The 19,837-nt window shown below is 46.8% G+C and overlaps 1 protein-coding gene across 1 annotated transcript in view; it reads right to left on the bottom strand.

Moving 5' to 3' along the window:
• wdr18 (WD repeat domain 18) overlaps positions 1-16,839 on the bottom strand; it is a 121,868-nt gene extending 105,029 nt beyond the window's left edge. The window contains exons 1-3 of the mRNA XM_056276046.1: positions 16,463-16,839; positions 15,960-16,070; positions 11,715-11,848 (exon numbers count right to left, since the gene is read on the bottom strand). Coding sequence (XP_056132021.1) covers positions 11,715-11,848; positions 15,960-16,070; positions 16,463-16,672 — 455 coding nt within the window. The 5' untranslated portion in view covers positions 16,673-16,839. The remainder of the gene's footprint in view (positions 1-11,714; positions 11,849-15,959; positions 16,071-16,462) is intronic.
• Positions 16,840-19,837: the final 2,998 nt, after the last annotated feature.

The raw sequence follows: 19,837 nt of genomic DNA, 5'->3' as shown, positions 1-19,837 counted from the left end.
CACAACGTCCCAACTTAACTGGAATTGGGGTTTGTAGATACTCTTGCTTCCATTTCCTATGAAGACTTCCTCTTCCATGTGCCCGTCACCGTTTACCGTCGGATTAGCAGCTTCAGACACAAGAATGGAGTTACAGTTGAGAGACGACATCTCCGACCGGATTATATTTATATACACATGAGGTGTCAGAGGCAAAGTGACAGTAGTGACAGTTCTGAGGACTGTATACACAGTACACACAGTGGGACTTGTTCTCTTCTCCTGGATCGCCACCTTGCTGTGGTGGAGAAGTTTACATGTACTAATGAGCCCAGGTGCTATGCTGTCCGGAGCTTAGCTCCTGGTAGGGTCACCTAAGGCGGATAGGTCAAGTGGGAAGTTCCACACGAAGTGCAATCCAACAAAAACCTCAGTGGCGGAACAGGCAGAAGATGTCTCCTGGTCAAAACGGCAGTGAAGTCGGATCAAGGCTGTAACAGAGGGTGGTCCCCAGCCTCGCCACATAAAAAGCTGTCACACGCAGGCTTCCTCCCGCAAGGAAATCAACTCATCAACATCCTGGGTCAAAGCCCTGGGGCAATCAGGGAGAAGTGACGGGGGCAAGATGGTGAAGTCTGGCAGCCGCTAGCTACAACCTGGCACACAGGTGGTGGGGGTATCATCAGTTGCTAAGCCCTGGGACTGAGGCAGAGGGGCTTCTCGGCTGTTGCATCTATGACTCAGCAGCCTTATTTAGGATTCAATCCGCCCACCCCAGTAGGGGAGGGGGCTAGAAAAGGTGCCCTAAATATAGTCTACCTCATAACTCCTGTCTGGACCAGCACATCCAGAGGGATCACCACCATGTGGTCAGAAACATAACCTCGTATATTTGGGAGCCTGGAACATATGAACCCTCATGGACAATCAATCCAGCGATCAACCTAAACGGCGTACTGCCATCATCGCCGGGAAGCTGAGGAGATCCCAGATTGACATTGCTGCAATCTCTGAAACCAAACTGGCCAACCAAGGGCAGCTGAAAGAGGAAAAGGGTGGTTACACTTTCTTCTGGAAAGGAAAAGCAGCTGATGAGCCGAGGATCCACAATGTTGGCTTTGCCATCAAAAACAGCCTCATTAGGAGTCCGGGTAGCGTAGCGGTCTATTCTGTTGCCTATCAACATGGGGATTGTCGGTTCGAATCCCCGTGTTACCTCAGGCTTGGTCAGGCGTCCCTACAGGCACAATTGGCCATGTCTGCGGGTGGGAAGCCGGATGTGGGTATCTGTCCTGGTCACTGCACTAGCGCCTCCTCTGATCAATCGGGGCACCTGTTCAGGGGGGAGGGGGAACTGGGGGAAATAGCGTGATCCTCCCACGCGCTACATCCCCCTGGCGAAACTCCTCACTGTCAGGTGAAAAGAAGTGGCTGGTGACTCCACATGTATCAGAGGAGGCATGTGGTAGTCTGCAGCCCTCCCTGGATCAGCAGAGGGGGTGGAGCAGCGACCGGGACAGCTCAGAAGAGTGAGGTAATTGGCCAAGTATAATTGGGGAGAAAAGGGGGGGGGTCTAACAACAAAAAAAGAAAGATACATATCACTCGGTCCCCAAGGCAGCTTTGGGGTACTCTGATCACTGCTCGGTTCATCCTATTCCAACCTACAACCAGAAAGTAAAATCAGCAAAGCCTGAGGTTAAAACAGTTTAGAACTGGACCAGCGAAACAAAGCAGAAATTGCAAGCTTGTTTTGACTGCACTGGTTGGAGTGGATTTGATGATGCAACTGGCAACCTGGACAAACTGACTGACACTGTGACATCTTACATCATGTTCTGTGAAGACGTGTGTGTCTTCCAAGACCTGCACATACAACAATAACAAGCCATGATTCACAGCAAAACTAAGACTACTTCAGCAGGCCAAGCAGGATGCCTACAGCATATGGCACAGGAATACACAAGTATTATGTAAATACGACACTTTGTAAACAGCCCCCTCTTGTCAACATGTCTCACCTACATATTTACCATGTGCACTGCCTCTTTAAACCAGATGTGCGATACACATGTTTGTGCAATACAAATATACAATTGTCAACACAAATTCAACTGCTGTATACTGGTTACAATTATTGTTGTTATTGTTGTGGTTGGAACATAGGTATATAATATAGCATGTAGTTGTGAAGTGGATAGTAGGTGAATATATAGTGTATACTTTTGGTACATAAGTTAATATAGTGTAATATAGGGGGAGTATATAGAGTTGTATATGGGCATGACGGGTTGTGGAGTGTTGGTATGGTATGTGGTATATATGGTACGGTATATGATATATGGTATATATGGTATGGTATATGGTGTGTGTGTGTCTATATATATGGTATGGTATATGGTAAGGTATGTATGGTATATATGATATGGTATATGGCATATATGCTATCATATATGGTATAGTGTATATGGTATGTGGTATATATGATATGGTGTGTATGTGTGTGTGTATATGTATATATGTGTATATATGTATATATATGTGTATGTATATATGTATGTGTATATATATATATATATATATATATATATATATATATATATATATATATATATATATATATATACATACACACTACCGTTCAAAAGTTTGGGATCACATTGAAATGTCCATATTTTTGAAGGAAAAGCACTGTACTTTTCAATGAAGATAACTTTAAACTAGTCTTAACTTTAAAGAAATACACTCTATACATTGCTAATGTGGTAAATGACTATTCTAGCTGCAAATGTCTGGTTTTTGGTGCAATATCTACATAGGTGTATAGAGGCCCATTTCAAGCAACTATCACTCCAGTGTTCTAATGGTACAATGTGTTTGCTCATTGGCTCAGAAGGCTAATTGATGATTAGAAAACCCTTGTGCAATCATGTTCACACATCTGAAAACAGTTTAGCTCGTTACAGAAGCTACAAAACTGACCTTCCTTTGAGCAGATTGAGTTTCTGGAGCATCACATTTGTGGGGCCAATTAAACGCTCAAAATGGCCAGAAAAAGAGAACTTTCATCTGAAACTCGACAGTCTATTCTTGTTCTTAGAAATGAAGGCTATTCCATGCGAGAAATTGCTAAGAAATTGAAGATTTCCTACACCGGTGTGTACTACTCCCTTCAGAGGACAGCACAAACAGGCTCTAACCAGAGTAGAAAAAGAAGTGGGAGGCCGCGTTGCACAACTGAGCAAGAAGATAAGTACATTAGAGTCTCTAGTTTGAGAAACAGACGCCTCACAGGTCCCCAACTGGCATCTTCATTAAATAGTACCCGCAAAACACCAGTGTCAACATCTACAGTGAAGAGGCGGCTGCGGGATTCTGGGCTTCAGGGCAGAGTGGCAAAGAAAAAGCCATATCTGAGACTGACCAATAAAAGAAAAAGATTAAGATGGGCAAAAGAACACAGAAATTGGACAGAGGAAGACTGGAAAAAAGTGTTGTGGACGGATGAATCCAAGTTTGAGGTGTTTGGATCACAAAGAAGAACGTTTGTGAGACGCAGAACAAATGAAAAGATGCTGGAAGAATGCCTGACGCCATCTGTTAAGCATGGTGGAGGTAATGTGATGGTCTGGGGTTGCTTTGGTGCTGGTAAGGTGGGAGATTTGTACAGGGTAAAAGGGATTCTGAATAAGGAAGGCTATCACTCCATTTTGCAACGCCATGCCATACCCAGTGGACGGCGCTTGATTGGAGCCAATTTCATCCTACAACAGGACAATGACCCTAAACACACCTCCAAATTGTGCAAGAACTATTTAGAGCAGAAGCAGGCAGCTGGTATTCTATCGGTAATGGAGTGGCCAGCGCAGTCACCAGATCTGAACCCCATTGAGCTGTTGTGGGAGCAGCTTGACCGTATGGTACGCAAGAAGTGCCCATCCAACCAATCCAACTTGTGGGAGCTGCTTCTGGAAGCGTGGGGTGCAATTTCTCCAGATTACCTCAACAAATTAACAGCTAGAATGCCAAAGGTCTGCAATGCTGTAATTGCTGCAAATGGAGGATTCTTTGACGAAAGCAAAGTTTGATGTAAAAAAAATCTTATTTCAAATACAAATCATTATTTCTAACCTTGTCAATGTCTTGACTCTATTTTCTATTCATTTCACAACATATGGTGGTGAATAAGTGTGACTTTTCATGGAAAACACAAAATTGTTTGGGTGATCCCAAACTTTTGAACGGTAGTGTATATATATACATATATATATATATATATACACTCACTGGCCACTTTATTAGGTACACCTTGCTAGTACCGGGTTGGACCCCCTTTTGCCTTCAGAACTGCCTTAATCCTTCGTGGCATAGATTCAACAAGGTACTGGAAACATTCCTCAGAGAGTTTGGTTCATATTGACATGACAGCATCACGCAGTTGCTGCAGATTTGTCGGCTGCACATCCATGATGCGAATCTCCCGGTCCACCACATCCCAAAGGTGCTCTATTGGATTGAGATCTGGTGACTGTGGAGGCCATTTGAGTACAGTGAACTCATTGTCATGTTCAAGAAACCAGTCTGAAATGATTCGAGCTTTATGACATGGCGCGTTATCCTGCTGGAAGTAGCCATCAGAAGATGGGAACACTGTGGTCATAAAGGGATGGACATGGTCAGCAACAATACTCAGGTAGGCTGTGGCGTTGACACGATGCTCCATTGGTACTAAGGGGCCCAAAGTGTGCCAAGAAAATATCCCCCACACCATTACACCACCACCACCAGCCTGAACCGTTGATACAAGGCAGGATGGATCCATGCTTTCATGTTGTTGACGCCAAATTCTGACCCTACCATCCGAATGTCGCAGCAGAAATCGAGACTCATCAGACCAGGCAACGTTTTTCCAATCTTCCATTGTCCAATTTTGGTGAGCCTGTGCGAACTGTAGCCTCAGTTTCCTGTTCTTAGCTGACAGGAGTGGCACCCGGTGTGGTCTTCTGCTGCTGTAGCCCATCTGCCTCTAGGTTCGACGTGTTGTGCGTTCAGAGATGCTCTTCTGCATACCTCGGTTGTAATGAGTGGTTATTTGAGTTACTGTTGCCTTTCTGTCAGCTCGAACCGGTCTGGCCATTCTCCTCTGACCTCTGGCATCAACAAGGCATTTTCGCCCACAGAACTGCCGCTCACTGGATATTTTCTCTTTTTCGGACCATTCTCTGTAAACCCTAGAGATGGTTGTGCGTGAAAATCCCAGTACATCAGCAGTTTCTGAAATACTCAGACCAGCCCGTCTGGCACCAACAACCATGCCACGTTCAAAGTCACTTAAATCACCTTTCTTCCCCATTCTGATGCTCGGTTTGAACTGCAGCAGATCGTCTTGACCATGTCTACATGCCTAAAAGCATTGAGTTGCTGCCATGTGATTGGCTGATTAGAGATTTGCGTTAACGAGCAGTTGGACGGGTGTGCCTAATAAAGTGGCCGGTGAGTGTATATGGTGTGTATGTATGTATGTATGTATGTATGTATGTATGTATGTATGTATGTGTATATGTATATATATATATATATATATATATATATATATATATATATATATATACATACATACATATACATATATACATATATATATATATATACACTACCGTTCAAAAGTTTGGGATCACCCAAACAATTTTGTGTTTTCCATGAAAAGTCACACTTATTCACCACCATATGTTGTAACCAGAGTAGAAAAAGAAGTGGGAGGCCGCGTTGCACAACTGAGCAAGAAGATAAGTACATTAGAGTCTCTAGTTTGAGAAACAGACGCCTCACAGGTCCCCAACTGGCATCTTCATTAAATAGTACCTGTTAGAGCCTGTTTGTGCTGTCCTCTGAGGGGAGTAGTACACACAGTACAGTGGTACAGTGGTAGTACAGTAGGAAATCTTCAATTTTTTAGCAATGTCTCGCATGGAATAGCCTTCATTTCTAAGAACAAGAATAGACTGTCGAGTTTCAGATGAAAGTTCTCTTTTTCTGGCCATTTTGAGCGTTTAATTGACCCCACAAATGTGATGCTCCAGAAACTCAATCTGCTCAAAGAAGTGCCCATCCAACCAATCCAACTTGTGGGAGCTGCTTCTGGAAGCGTGGGGTGCAATTTCTCCAGATTACCTCAACAAATTAACAGCTAGAATGCCAAAGGTCTGCAATGCTGTAATTGCTGCAAATGGAGGATTCTTTGACGAAAGCAAAGTTTGATGTAAAAAAAATCTTATTTCAAATACAAATCATTATTTCTAACCTTGTCAATGTCTTGACTCTATTTTCTATTCATTTCACAACATATGGTGGTGAATAAGTGTGACTTTTCATGGAAAACACGAAATTGTTTGGGTGATCCCAAACTTTTGAACGGCAGTGTATATATATATGGTATATATATATATGGTGTGTGTATATATATATATATATATATATATATATATATATATATGTGTGTGTGTGTGTGGTGTATATATATATATATATATGTGGTATATATATATATGGTATATATATATATGGTATATATTATATAATGTATGTGTGTATAGTGTATATGGTATATATGATATGGTATGTATGGTATATGTGATATGGTATATATGATATGGTATATGGTTTATATGGTATGGTATGTGGTATAGTGTATATGGTATATGGTAAATATGGTAAATATGGTATGGTATAATTTATAATGGTATGGTATGGTATATATGTGCCCTGTGATGGCCTGGCAGCCTGTCCAGGGTGTCTCTCCGCCTGCTGGTAGGTGATAGGTGTCAGCATCACTGCAACCCTGAGAGCAGGATAAGCGGTTTGGATGGATGGATGGTATATATGGTATGGTATTTGGTATATATAGTATAGTGTATGGGATATATAGTATATAAGCAATATATCATACTATATGGGCATAGGTTGTTGATTACTGAACTGTATAGTAGCAACATATGTTGTGCAGACATGCTTGCCTTCAATGTCTTGTTGTTAAATATATTTGTTACGTTTTTTTCTTTTCTTATTTGTTTCTTTTGTTTTCTTTTTGTGTGTGACTGCTGTCTGGAAGTGCTAGAAGCTGCTGTGTACCGGAGACAATTTCCTCGCATGCACAGTAACACTTGGCCAGTAAAGTTGATTCTGATAAGGACCCAAAAGGAGGACAGTCATACTTGACGCCGAGTGACCATCGATGATGATACACAGTGTAAGTTATTAATGTTATTTGGTGTTAAGTACCCTTATGGCCTGGGGAAAGAAACTCCTTGTGAGTTTCTGTGTTAGCCTTGTGACCGTGGAGGTGTTTGCCAGGCCACAGCGGTTGGGCAAACAGCACATCTTATGACAAAGGTGAGTCGCATGGAACCAAAAACAAAACAAGGGGCTACAAGTTCATCGTATTAATTTGACTGTTGACACAGCTTACTGAAGACCAGGGGAAACTGTGAATACTGTCATGACAGAGAGCGGAAAACCTGCACTGTGACAGGCAACTACACATCCCCATTCAAAAAACAACCAGCTGAATTACTGCTACAACCAAAAAAAATTTTTTTTAAAAACACCAGAAATGATCAAAGTAGGTTGAACCAGTTCATCTGGACACAACGTTTATTGACAGAAACGTTTCATCATCATCTCAGTGACCACTTTAGTCTCACCTGACTGCAAGTGTCCCCACCCTTATAAACAATACAGCGTCTCACCTGACTGCAGGTGTCCCCACCCTTATAAACAATACAGCGTCTCACCTGACTGCAGGTGTCCCCACCCTTATAAACAATACAGTGTCTCACCTGACTGCAGGTGTCCCCACCCTTATAAACAATACAGTGTCTCACCTGACTGCAGGTGTCCCCACCCTTATAAACAATACAGTGTCTCACCTGACTGCAGGTGTCCCCACCCTTATAAACAATACAGTGTCTCACCTGACTGCAGGTGTCCCCACCCTTATAAACAATACAGTGTCTCACCTGACTGCAGGTGTCCCCACCCTTATAAACAATACAGTGTCTCACCTGACTGCAGGTGTCCCCACCCTTATAAACAATAGTGTCTCACCTGACTGCAGGTGTCCCCACCCTTATAAACAACACAGTGTCTCACCTGACTGCAGGTGTCCCCACCCTTATAAACAATACAGTGTCTCACCTGACTGCAGGTGTCCCCACCCTTAAAAACAATACAGTGTCTCACCTGACTGCAGGTGTCCCCACCCTTATAAACAATAGTGTCTCACCTGACTGCAGGTGTCCCCACCCTTATAAACAATACAGTGTCTCACCTGACTGCAGGTGTCCCCACCCTTATAAACAATACAGTGTCTCACCTGACTGCAGGTGTCCCCACCCTTATAAACAATAGTGTCTCACCTGACTGCAGGTGTCCCCACCCTTATAAACAATACAGTGTCTCACCTGACTGCAGGTGTCCCCACCCTTATAAACAATACAGCGTCTCACCTGACTGCAGGTGTCCCCACCCTTATAAACAATACAGTGTCTCACCTGACTGCAGGTGTCCCCACCCTTATAAACAATAGTGTCTCACCTGACTGCAGGTGTCCCCACCCTTATAAACAATACAGTGTCTCACCTGACTGCAGGTGTCCCCACCCTTATAAACAATACAGTGTCTCACCTGACTGCAGGTGTCCCCACCCTTATAAGCAATACAGTGTCTCACCTGACTGCAGGTTTCCCCACCCTTATAAACAATACAGTGTCTCACCTGACTGCAGGTGTCCCCACCCTTATAAACAATACAGTGTCTCACCTGACTGCAGGTGTCCCCACCCTTATAAACAATACAGTGTCTCACCTGACTGCAGGTGTCCCCACCCTTAAAACAATACAGTGGCATAACCACCCAAACCAACGATCAGTTTCATATGCAAATATGGGTGTGACCATTAACTAGAGTTACAATGGCCATGTGTACTATTCACAGAGGGTTTGGGAATGTTTGCAATCACAGCATTGTTAGATGGTGACAGATGTACTCTTAGACTCCCCCTCGGGTCAGGGATGGTTGTTCCCTCTGTAGGTATCCCCACCCTTACATTGGGGAAACTAAAGAGACTCTAGCCAAGAGGATGGCACAACACAGGGTCAGGACTCCACAGTCTACACCATCTACAGGCCAGTGGCCACTCTTTCAAGGATGAGGATGTGACCATCCTTGATAGGGAGGAACGCTGGTTTGAACAGGCAGTCAAACAGGCCATCTATGTGAAGAGGTAACGGCCATCCCTGAACCGGGGGGGGGGGGGTGTCTAGGAGTACATCTGTCGCCATCTTACAATGCTGTGATTGCAACGATTCCCAAATTCTCTGTGAATAGTACACATGACCATTGTAACTCTAGTTAATGGTCACACCATATTTGCATATGAAACTGAATGTTGGTCTCAGTCGTTATATCACTGTATTGATTATAAGGGTGGGGACACCTGCAGTTAGGTGAGACTGAAGAGGTCGCTTAGATGATGATGAAACGTATGTCAATAAATGGTGTGTCCAGATGAACTGATTCAACTTTCTTTGATTTTCTTACCTGGATTATTGAGCATGCATAAAGATAACCAGAAGTGATGCAGCGATCCAGTCCTGGTTAATTACAGTGATAATATATTTGCCTTAATGGAACCCAGCCACTGAGGATGCACAAGCCAGTGCATTCTTAGTGCCGGTCCCAAGCCCAGATAAATGGGGAGGGTTGTGTCAGGAAAGGCATTCGGCATAAAATCTTTGCCAAATCCATACCAGATCAGTCGGGGCCCTGGTTACCAAAGACCGCCACCGGTACTGTTAACCAGCAGGGTGTTGGTGGAAACTATGCTACGTTTGGGTGAAGGAGAAGGAGAGGGAGAAGGCATGTCCAGAGGCAGCAAGAGAGGAGGAAGGGTAGGAGTGTAGAGGTTGGCACTATGACTGGTAGAGGGAGAGAGCTGACTGACATGATGGAAAGAAGAAAGGTAGGTATACTGTGTGTGCAAGAGACCAGGTGGAAGAGGAGTAAGGCCAGGAGTATCAGAGGAGGGTTCAAACTGTTCTATCATGGTGCGAATGGGAGGAGAAATGGGGTAGGGGTAATTCTGAAGGAAGAGTATGTCAAGAGTGTGCTGGAGGTGAAGAAAATGTCAGACAGAGTGATGAGTATGAAGCTGGAAATCAGAGGTGTATTGCTGAATGTTATCAGCGCATATGCCCCGCAAGTTGGGTGTGAGATGGAAGAGAAAGAAGAATTCTGGAGTGAGTTGGATGAAGTGGTGGAGAGGGTAGCCAAGGAGGAGGGAGTGGTGATTGGAGCGGACTTCAATGGACATGCTGGTGAAGGGAACAGAGGTGATGAGGAGGTGATGGGAAGGTATGGTGTCAAGGAGAGAAATGTGGAAGGACAGATGGTGGTGGATTTTGTGAAAAGGATGGAAATGGCTGTGGTGAATACATATTTCAAGAAGAGGGAGGAACACAGGGTGACGTACAAGAGTGGAGGAAAGTGCACACAGGTGGACTATATCTTATGTAGGAGGCATGATCTGAAAGGGGTTGGAGACTGCAAGGTGGTGACAGGAGAGAACGTAGATAGGCAGCATCAGATGGTGGTCTGTAGGATGGCTTTGGAGACCAAGAACAGGAAGAGAGTGAAGGCAGAGCCAAGGATCAAGTGGTGGAAGTTGAAGAAGGAAGACTGTTGTGTGGAGTTCAGGGAGGAGTTAAGACAGGTACTGGGTGGTAGTGAAGAGTTGCCAGGTGGCTGGGCAACCACTGCAGAAATAGTGAGAGAGACAGCTAGGAAGGTACTTGGTGTGTCATCAGGACAGAGGAAGGAAGACAAGGAGACTTGGTGGTGGAATGAGGAAGTACAGCAAAGTATACAGAGAAAGAGGTTGGCAAAGAAGGAGTGGGATAGAGAGATGAAGAAAGTAGACAGGAGTACATGGAGCTGCAGTGTAAAGCAAAGAGAGAGGTGGAAAAGGCAAAGGAAAAGGCGTATGGTGAGTTGTATGACAGGTTAGACACAGCATGAAGATACGGGAAAGAGTAATAGAAGCTGGGTTAAGAGGAGAGGTGATGATCAGCGAGCAGCAGTATGATTTCATGCCATGAAAGAGCACCACAGGTGTGATGTTTGATTTGAGAGTGTTGATGGAGAAGTATAGAGAAGGCCAGAAGGAGTTACACTGTGTCTTCGTGGATTTAGAGAAAGCATAGGACAGGGTGCCGAGACAGGAGATGTGGTATTGTATGAGGAAGTTGGGAGTGGCAGAGAAGTATGTAGGAGTGGTGCAGGATATGTATGAGAGCAGTGTGACAGTGGTGAGGTGAGTGGTTGGAATGACAGATGGGTTCAAGGGTTCAGATGGGTACAACCGTTACAAACTGAGAGCTCCAGTGCTAACATTTAGCAACTTGATAACAGAAAAATGTGTATAACAACAGTCGTAATGTGCTGATCATTTATAAAAGGCAATCGAAGAGTTGGTGTATTAATGAAACTTCGGTCAGATACAATCTCCTACTAGCAGGGGTTTCCACACTTACAATCATTTGAAACACAAATGAGGAAGACTTGCAATGCACAATAAGCAAGCCCAATATGGTATAATAACATTATTCAAGGGATTATAAAGTCGCAGCAGCAGTGGTTAAGTTCACTGTGGTGTGTGCTGATTGAGCAGACAAGAGTACCTGGTGAGGCTCCAGACCAGAGCCAGGTTGTCTTTCCCTCCAGAGATAAAATGGCTGCTGTCATCGGTGAACTTCAGGCAAGTCAGGTCCTGATAATGGCGACTCAGGATTGCCAGCAGGTTGCCCGAAGATACCTGCAATAACCAACGTTAATAGTGATGCAGAACCACAAGCATCTCAACACTGGCATTCACAGTTTGACTACTGGTGCTGCTGCCTCCAGACTGGCTCAGTGTCACAGGTAGCACAATGGGAAGTGTTCCTGGGTGGGGAGCGGTAGGAGGAACATGATGTAACCAGTGACACCTACAGGCGGTCGGGTGCCTGTACATCTGAGGGAGATCTGAGGGGAGATAGGGTGGGCCTTCACACGTGTTACGTTAACCTCGACAAAGAAAACCTGCAGCTGGCAAATGTGAAGAAACAGTCAGCAACTCCACAAAAAGAAGCCTACGTCCTCCCAAACCATCACAGGGGAGGTGTAGTGGTGGGGATCCAGGGACAACATGGGGAGTGGGAAAGCCATACTGGGATGAAAAGGGGAAAACATCTAAAAATAAAAAAGCCATGTGTAATGCTTCATTCTGCACTACACATTCCTCATCTGTGTACTAACAGAGACTTTACTGGAAAATCATGCATACAGAACCAGGAGCCAGGAGCCATGAGCCAGGAACCAGGGACCAGGGACCAGGGACCAGGAGCACTTTGTTTCAGTTCATGCACTCGCGTACATGAAATGAAACAAAATGCCGTTTCCCCAAGCCCACAGCAGTGCAACACAAAGACAAAAACACATCCAAAAACTACAAGAACACACATACCCAAACTAACACATATATCCACATTAAACAAAAAATCACTGTCCAGGAGAACGAACGCCAGCCAGGATGACTGTTGGAACCACCGGTCTGCATGGGCTAGCAGTTAGCTTAGCCCGCCCCGCTTCAGCATCCTGTCAGAACGCCCTCGGTGTTTCCTCCTTGGGCGCAGCTCCAGGCAGGAGCCGTGGTCCCCAGGCCCACCGGACAAGCAGACCAAGCTCTCCCAGCCGATCCAGTGCCAGCTCTACCAGCCAGACACCCTCGACACACCTCCCCACACTCCTCACGACGACACCAAAAACAATCAACACCAGGTGAGGCCGCCGCCAGACCGCCCTCAGTATTATTGGAACTGCTGGTCTGCATGGGCTAGCAGTTAGCTTAGCCTGCCCCGCTCTCCCAGCGCCAGCTCTCCTAGCCATCAAACGAAGACTAAACTTAAGACAAAGACGTGGACAAAGATGCAGCATGGACGGTACTGGGGGAGGCTGCCATAAATGTGAATTCGCACCGCCATCTTCCAACACTGGCACTGGGTGAGGCCGCTGCAAACATGAATTCATGCCGCCATCTTCCCACAGCGGAACTCCCCAATACAACTCCAGTGTTCTTCTGTTGGATATTGAACAGCTCTAATAGATAGAGAGCCTTGCTTAAGGGCACCTGGATGGTACCTGCTGAAAAAAGCTGAGTTATATCTCACGTTCCCCTACCAATGGCTTCAAACCAGCAACTTCCATGCCTGCTTCTCAAACTTCAGGCTTTGAAGCAAGCAGGTTAATAATATGAATGGAGGCTGAAAACCCAAATCAATCTCATCAGACAAAACCACTTGGCAGAAGTGGCAGAATAAAGTTGAAATCTAGAGTGAGGGCTGGGTGATACTGACAAAACCGAGAATCAGGATATTTTTGACTGTATACCTTAGAATTTATAACGGGATGATATTTAGGGGATGACTACTGGTGCTTTAATAAGATATTTAACACAGCAGATGTTGATCGATGATCATTAGTAACGTGGATATGATGACCAGGCAGGTGGACACAGTCGTCACTAATTTCACTTAAACAATGGAGCAGGTTCAGAAAATATATCATTTTACTCCAAGTCCCTAAAATCATAATTATGAGTAATTATAAACATAATCCACTGTGTCTCTGTCTATGCCGTTATGCTCCATGTTACATCTGGAGCTTCAGTTTCTGCATTGGTTGAGGTTTCCATGTTGTCATGGCAACAGGTTAAACATTTTCAAACAGTTTTCTATAATAGTTCACAAAAGTTTCCCATTTTAATTTCTCACAGCTCCGACATTCAGGGATCCAACTGTAAAAAACATGGAACTTTTAACTCTGTCTTGATGCTCATAGCCCAGGCCAGGAACCAGTTCATCTGGACACCATGTGTACTGACAGAAACCTTTCATCATCATCTCAGTGACCTCTTCAGTCTTACCTGACTGATGGTGTCCCCACCTTATAAACAATACAGCGTCTCACCTGACTGATGGTGTCCCCACCTTATAAACAATACAGCGTCTCACCTGACTGATGGTGTCCCCACCTTATAAACAATACAGCGTCTCACCTGAGTGATGGTGTCCCCACCTTATAAACAATACAGCGTCTCACGTGACTGATGGTGTCCCCACCTTATAAACAACACAGCGTCTCACCTGACTGATGGTGTCCCCACCTTATAAACAATACAGCGTCTCACCTGACTGATGGTGTCCCCACCTTATAAACAATACAGCGTCTCACCTGACTGATGGTGTCCCCACCTTATAAACAATACAGCGTCTCACCTGACTGATGGTGTCCCCACCTTATAAAAAATACAGCGTCTCACCTGAGTGATGGTGTCCCCACCTTATAAACAATACAGCGTCTCACCTGACTGATGGTGTCCCCACCTTATAAACAACACAGCGTCTCACCTGACTGATGGTGTCCCCACCTTATAAACAATACAGCGTCTCACCTGACTGATGGTGTCCCCACCTTATAAACAACACAGCGTCTCACCTGACTGATGGTGTCCCCACCTTATAAACAATACAGCGTCTCACCTGACTGATGGTGTCCCCACCTTATAAACAATACAGCGTCTCACCTGACTGATGGTGTCCCCACCTTATAAACAATACAGCGTCTCACCTGACTGATGGTGTCCCCACCTTATAAACAATACAGCGTCTCACCTGACTGCAGGTGTCCCCACCCAATCAGGGTCACAGGGAAGCTGGAGTCTATCCCAGCAATCATTGGGCGGCAGGCAGGGAGACATCCTGAACAGGCCGCCAGTCCAGCACAGGGCTCACACACACACACACACACACACACACACACACACACACACACACACACACACACACACACACACACACACACACACACACACAGGGACAATTTAGTACGGCCGATTCACCTGACCTACATGTGTTTGAGTCACCTGACCTCCATGTCTTTAAACTGTGGGGGGGAACCGGAGCCCCCGGAGGAAACCCACGCAGACACGGGGAGAACATGCAAACTCCACACAGAGGACGACCCGGGACCACCCCCAAGGTTGGACTACCCCGGGGCTCGAACCCAGGACCTTCTTGCTGTGAGGTGACTGTGCTAACCACTGCGCCACCATGCCGCCCCAGGCGTAATCATTGCATCACAAAAGAACACTCACAAACTACAAGAGACCAAAGCACTAAAGGAAACCCCAGCACCCCCCACCCCCCACCATTCCACCCATCAGCATTACTGCACTACCGACACCTCTGCTGAAACCCAGGTCTTAGCTGCACTTAAAACAAAATTCAACAACTATTCACAGAGCGCAAAGAGAACATCGAATCAAGTCCCCTTACTCGCCACATTCCACAACATGTACATCTGCTATTTAGACAAGGGGGGGGAGGGGGGGGCGCTGGGCGGGCAAATGACAGCTGTGTGCATCTGAAACTACCAATGACACCTGCGCTGCGCTTTGCACCGCCTGTAAGACAGGGCCCCAAATGTGCCAATTGCAGCGGCAAGCACCCCTCCATCTCCAAAAACTACCCCACCTACCTAGCCCTCACCACCACCCCAACTCCCACACCCCACTGAAACGTCACCCTTGCAGCTGACACGTCTCCTCTATTTGTTGCTGTAGTAATAAAAGAACAATGAAGTAAAGTCACCTGTTTATTTTAATTACGGATCATTAGAAATGTGCTACGTTTTAAAAGTAGCAAGCAGTCACGCTGCTCGTGTGTTCAGGGTTTTGTTGGAGCGTACCAGCAGGCCTTCAAAACTCCTACGGCCAACACTGTCTCATGTCACAGCATCGGTATCGGTGTACTGCCCAGCTCTACCGGATGCGGGTTACAGCCAGGTGAGGTGGTCTTAGAGAAGCCCACCCAGGCCCGGACACTCACCTCCCACAGGTAAACGGCCTCTGCGATGCCAGCAGCCAGGTAGAGTCCGTTAGGAGAGGCAGTCAGGCAGGTGATGATACCAGGACAGACGATCTTCTGCTGCAGCTGGTCCTGAAACGCACAAGACGACACCGTGAGCTGCCGCGGCACACCAGCCACTCGACCCGCACAGCGCCGCACGCCGTTATGAGCAGACTTCCTGGTGAGGGACGTCCTCAGCGGGACTGCATGTGGTGTCGGTGCTGTCCACACTCCACCACACCACGTGTGTACACTGACCACAGTCTGTACTCGTGATTCATTACAAAACCACAACAACGTGGTCCACAGAGCCGGTGTTCACAACGCGACACACACCGGACAGTGGCACTGCCCCACACTATGAGCAGTACATGTCCAGAGGGGCCTCTGCTTCCCACACAGACCCAAAGCACACACTACACGATGACCCCGCCGGTGGGTGGGTGGCTCGGCTCGGCTCGGCTCGGCTCGGCGGACCCTACCTTCCTCTGGACCTCCCACACGTTGATGAAGTTCTTCCCGAGCTGCGCTCCGAGCACGTACTCTCCGTTCAGGACGGCCAGGCTCCTGGAGGAGGTGTTCCCTCCGCGGTACGAAAGCAGGTTTGTCCCGGAATGCAGGTCGAAAACAGCGCAGTTCCACAGCTGAGCGCCACAATCTGCGCTCACCACGATCTCCATGGGCGCCGCCATCTTGTCTCCCTCACACGCGCAGGCGGCAGACCAACAACACGAGTAAAAAAAGGAAACACACGGCACGGCCTATTACGTCATACTGACACTGGGGGCGCTGTGGGACATGCAGTTCTGCCCCGCCTGGAGCGCCGCCTGAAACAGCGGGGGGGGGGGCTGAGGGCAGCGGTACTCCCCCCTCACACACGTGTAAAAGCAGATTTGAATTACTCTTGTTCGTATGATAACGTTGAACTCTTACCGCGCTTCAAAGGTCAAAGCCTCCGGACACTTCCTGCCGCGCGGCCCCGGTTTCCTCTTAATGGCGCCTCGCTTCCCGAGAACTACAACTCCCATGTCTCCGCTGCGAAACCAAGGACTCCCACAAGGCGGCGCTGCTAGCCGACACTACCGCCATCCGAGAAAAACAAGACGCCTGAATTCTCCCGCTGTACAAAACACAACAAAAACACAACAAAAACACATGTTTTCATGCGACAAGACCTGCGGCGCCATGTTTGTTTACCCGCTGATTTCACTCTTAGTTAAGTGTTCCAGCTCCGTGTCTGGGTATTAGCTGGGTGCTGGGTATTAGCTGGGTATCAGCTGGGTGCTGGGTATGTGCTGGGTGCTGGGTATTAGCTGGGTATCAGCTGGGTGCTGGGTATGTGCTGGGTATTAGCTGGGTGCTGGGTATTAGCTGGGTGCTGGGTATTAGCTGGGTGCTGGGTGCTGGGCATTGGCTATAGTTAGAATACCGTGTACTTTTATTTTATTTTTACTTTTTACTACTTTACTGACCGCCGTGGGGAGATCCCTCTCTGCATGGAAGCCATCCCAGCTGTGCAGCTAGGAGCAGTGGGCAGCTTCCGTGCAGCGCCCGGGGACCATCTCCAGGTCGTCTTGCCGTGCCTTGCTCAGGGGCACAGGCAGGAGTACTAACCCTAACATGCATGTCTTTCTGCTGGTGGGGGAAACCGGAGCACCCGGGGAAAACCCACCGCACACACGGGGGGAACATGCGAACTCCACACAGAGGGCGACCTGGGATGACCCCAAGGTTGGACAACCCCGGGGTTCGAACCCAGGACCTTCTTGCTGGGAGGCGACAGCGCCGACCACTGCTCCACCGTGCGTGGGATTCATACACGTTTGTTCTAATCCGGAATGTGCAGAAATTGTCTTCAATTGTCAATAACTAACTCTCGAAAGTAAGAGGTCCTGAGGACACTGGTGCATATTCTGAGGAACCAGCGGGGACAAGTTTCAGAACCAGGTATCAGTAGCCATTCACTAATTGTGGACTTGATATGTAAAGTGTTTGATACAAACATATTTTAACAGATAGACTATTATCTGTTTAAAGGGGACAGCTTTGGACGAGATGTAGGCCCTGTCCACCTATATTCTCAGCCTACATTTCGAGTCTTTTCACTAGGCTGTAGGTTGCAAATTCCTCCAGCAGGAGGCAGCAGCGAGGCGAACTACAGATTACCCCAAACGTGAACCACAAATGCGTCGTTTTTGCTGTATCGCTGCCTAACTAATGCCGAAAGCCGCAATATCGGCAATCCCGTTTGTAACGATGTTATTACATTAAACTGTTAAGGTAGTGTGCCCACCTCCATGGCCCGTAAACATGATTCTGGTCCTGGTTCTGGCTAATCCCTCACCTGGCTCTCAGTGAGGCAAGAAATGATGAAAATCTATTAGCTGCACCTTCGTTCTAGAAAATACAATTAGGGATTATATCAAATAATGGATTAATGATGGACTACATTTATAAAGCGCTTGTTTCACACTGACTCACCTCAGCCCCCACCGGTGTGCAGCACCACCTGCTAACCACCACCGGTGTGCAGCACCACCCGCTACATAACCCAGTGTTGATGACCCACATGGCTACAGCATTAGGAGCAGCTACGACAGTAGTAGTCCCAGTACTGATACCGAACATCAGTTTCTGACAGGTGAGCAGCAGCTTGGCTGACAGGCGTCCCTTCATCCTGACAGACAAGCTGAGAGAATGAGGCCCCTCCTGCCGGCGGGCCCTCCGTCCCAGATTGCAGAGAATTAATGTCCAGATGCTCTGGTGGGCCGTTACACTTTATCTCTCTGTAATCTGAGTGATTTCAGAGCAGATTATCAGAATCAACAAGCTCTGGAGGTCAGATGGATGGGCGTGCTGGAGGAGGGAGAACGGCTATCGACCACTGCTTCACATGGTTCACCTGTCAGACATGCAGCACGGACACGGGGAGTCTACGAGGACCGTGGGCTGAAGACGGATCAGATATCAGGTACTGTGTTAAAATGTGATTACTTACTTGCTGGGTCTTCAGGCTTTCTGCTTTAGGACTGCAATGGACTCAAAAAATGGGAGGACAAGATCTTTAGTTTTCTTGTTGCTGTAACTCAGAACTAAACGCCACTGACCAATGAAGCTGAACAAATACATTGACTTCAGATCAAAAACTGGTTTTAGGGAAACTGGACATAATGTGAGAAATAAAAAGATTAACTGGGAGGTTTCAGAGTTATGTTGACGTAATGGGTTTACATAATCTGACCTGCCTTGAAATCTGCTGAGCTTAATCTGACCCGAAAATACTCCCGAAAAGTAGAAATATCAATGAGCCACCTGCTGTGTACAGGAGCCCTACTGTTTCATCACCGCTGAGTCCATCCTGACACACCATTTCTGATACAGGAGCCCTACTGTTTCATCCCCGCTGAGTCCATCCTACCACACCATTTCTGATACAGGAGCCCTACTGTTTCATCACCGCTGAGTCCATCCTACCACACCATTTCTGATACAGGAGTCCTACTGTTTCATCACCGCTGAGTCCATCCTACCACACCATTTCTGATACAGGAGCCCTACTGTTTCATCACCGCTGAGTCCATCCTACCACACCATTTCTGATACAGGAGTGCTACTGTTTCATCACCGCTGAGTCCATCCTACCACACCATTTCTGATACAGGAGCCCTACTGTTTCATCACCGCTGAGTCCATCCTACCACACCATTTCTGATACAGGAGCCCTACTGTTTCATCACCGCTGAGTCCATCCTACCACACCATTTCTGATACAGGAGCCCTACTGTTTCATCACCGCTGAGTCCATCCAACCACACCATTTCTGATACAGGAGCCCTACTGTTTCATCACCGCTGAGT

This window comes from Lampris incognitus, chromosome 3 (assembly GCF_029633865.1).
Source record: "Lampris incognitus isolate fLamInc1 chromosome 3, fLamInc1.hap2, whole genome shotgun sequence".
NCBI classification, from domain to species: domain Eukaryota; kingdom Metazoa; phylum Chordata; class Actinopteri; order Lampriformes; family Lampridae; genus Lampris; species Lampris incognitus.
Note: the sequence above shows the minus strand (reverse complement) of the source record. Positions and strands in the feature narration are given on the sequence as shown.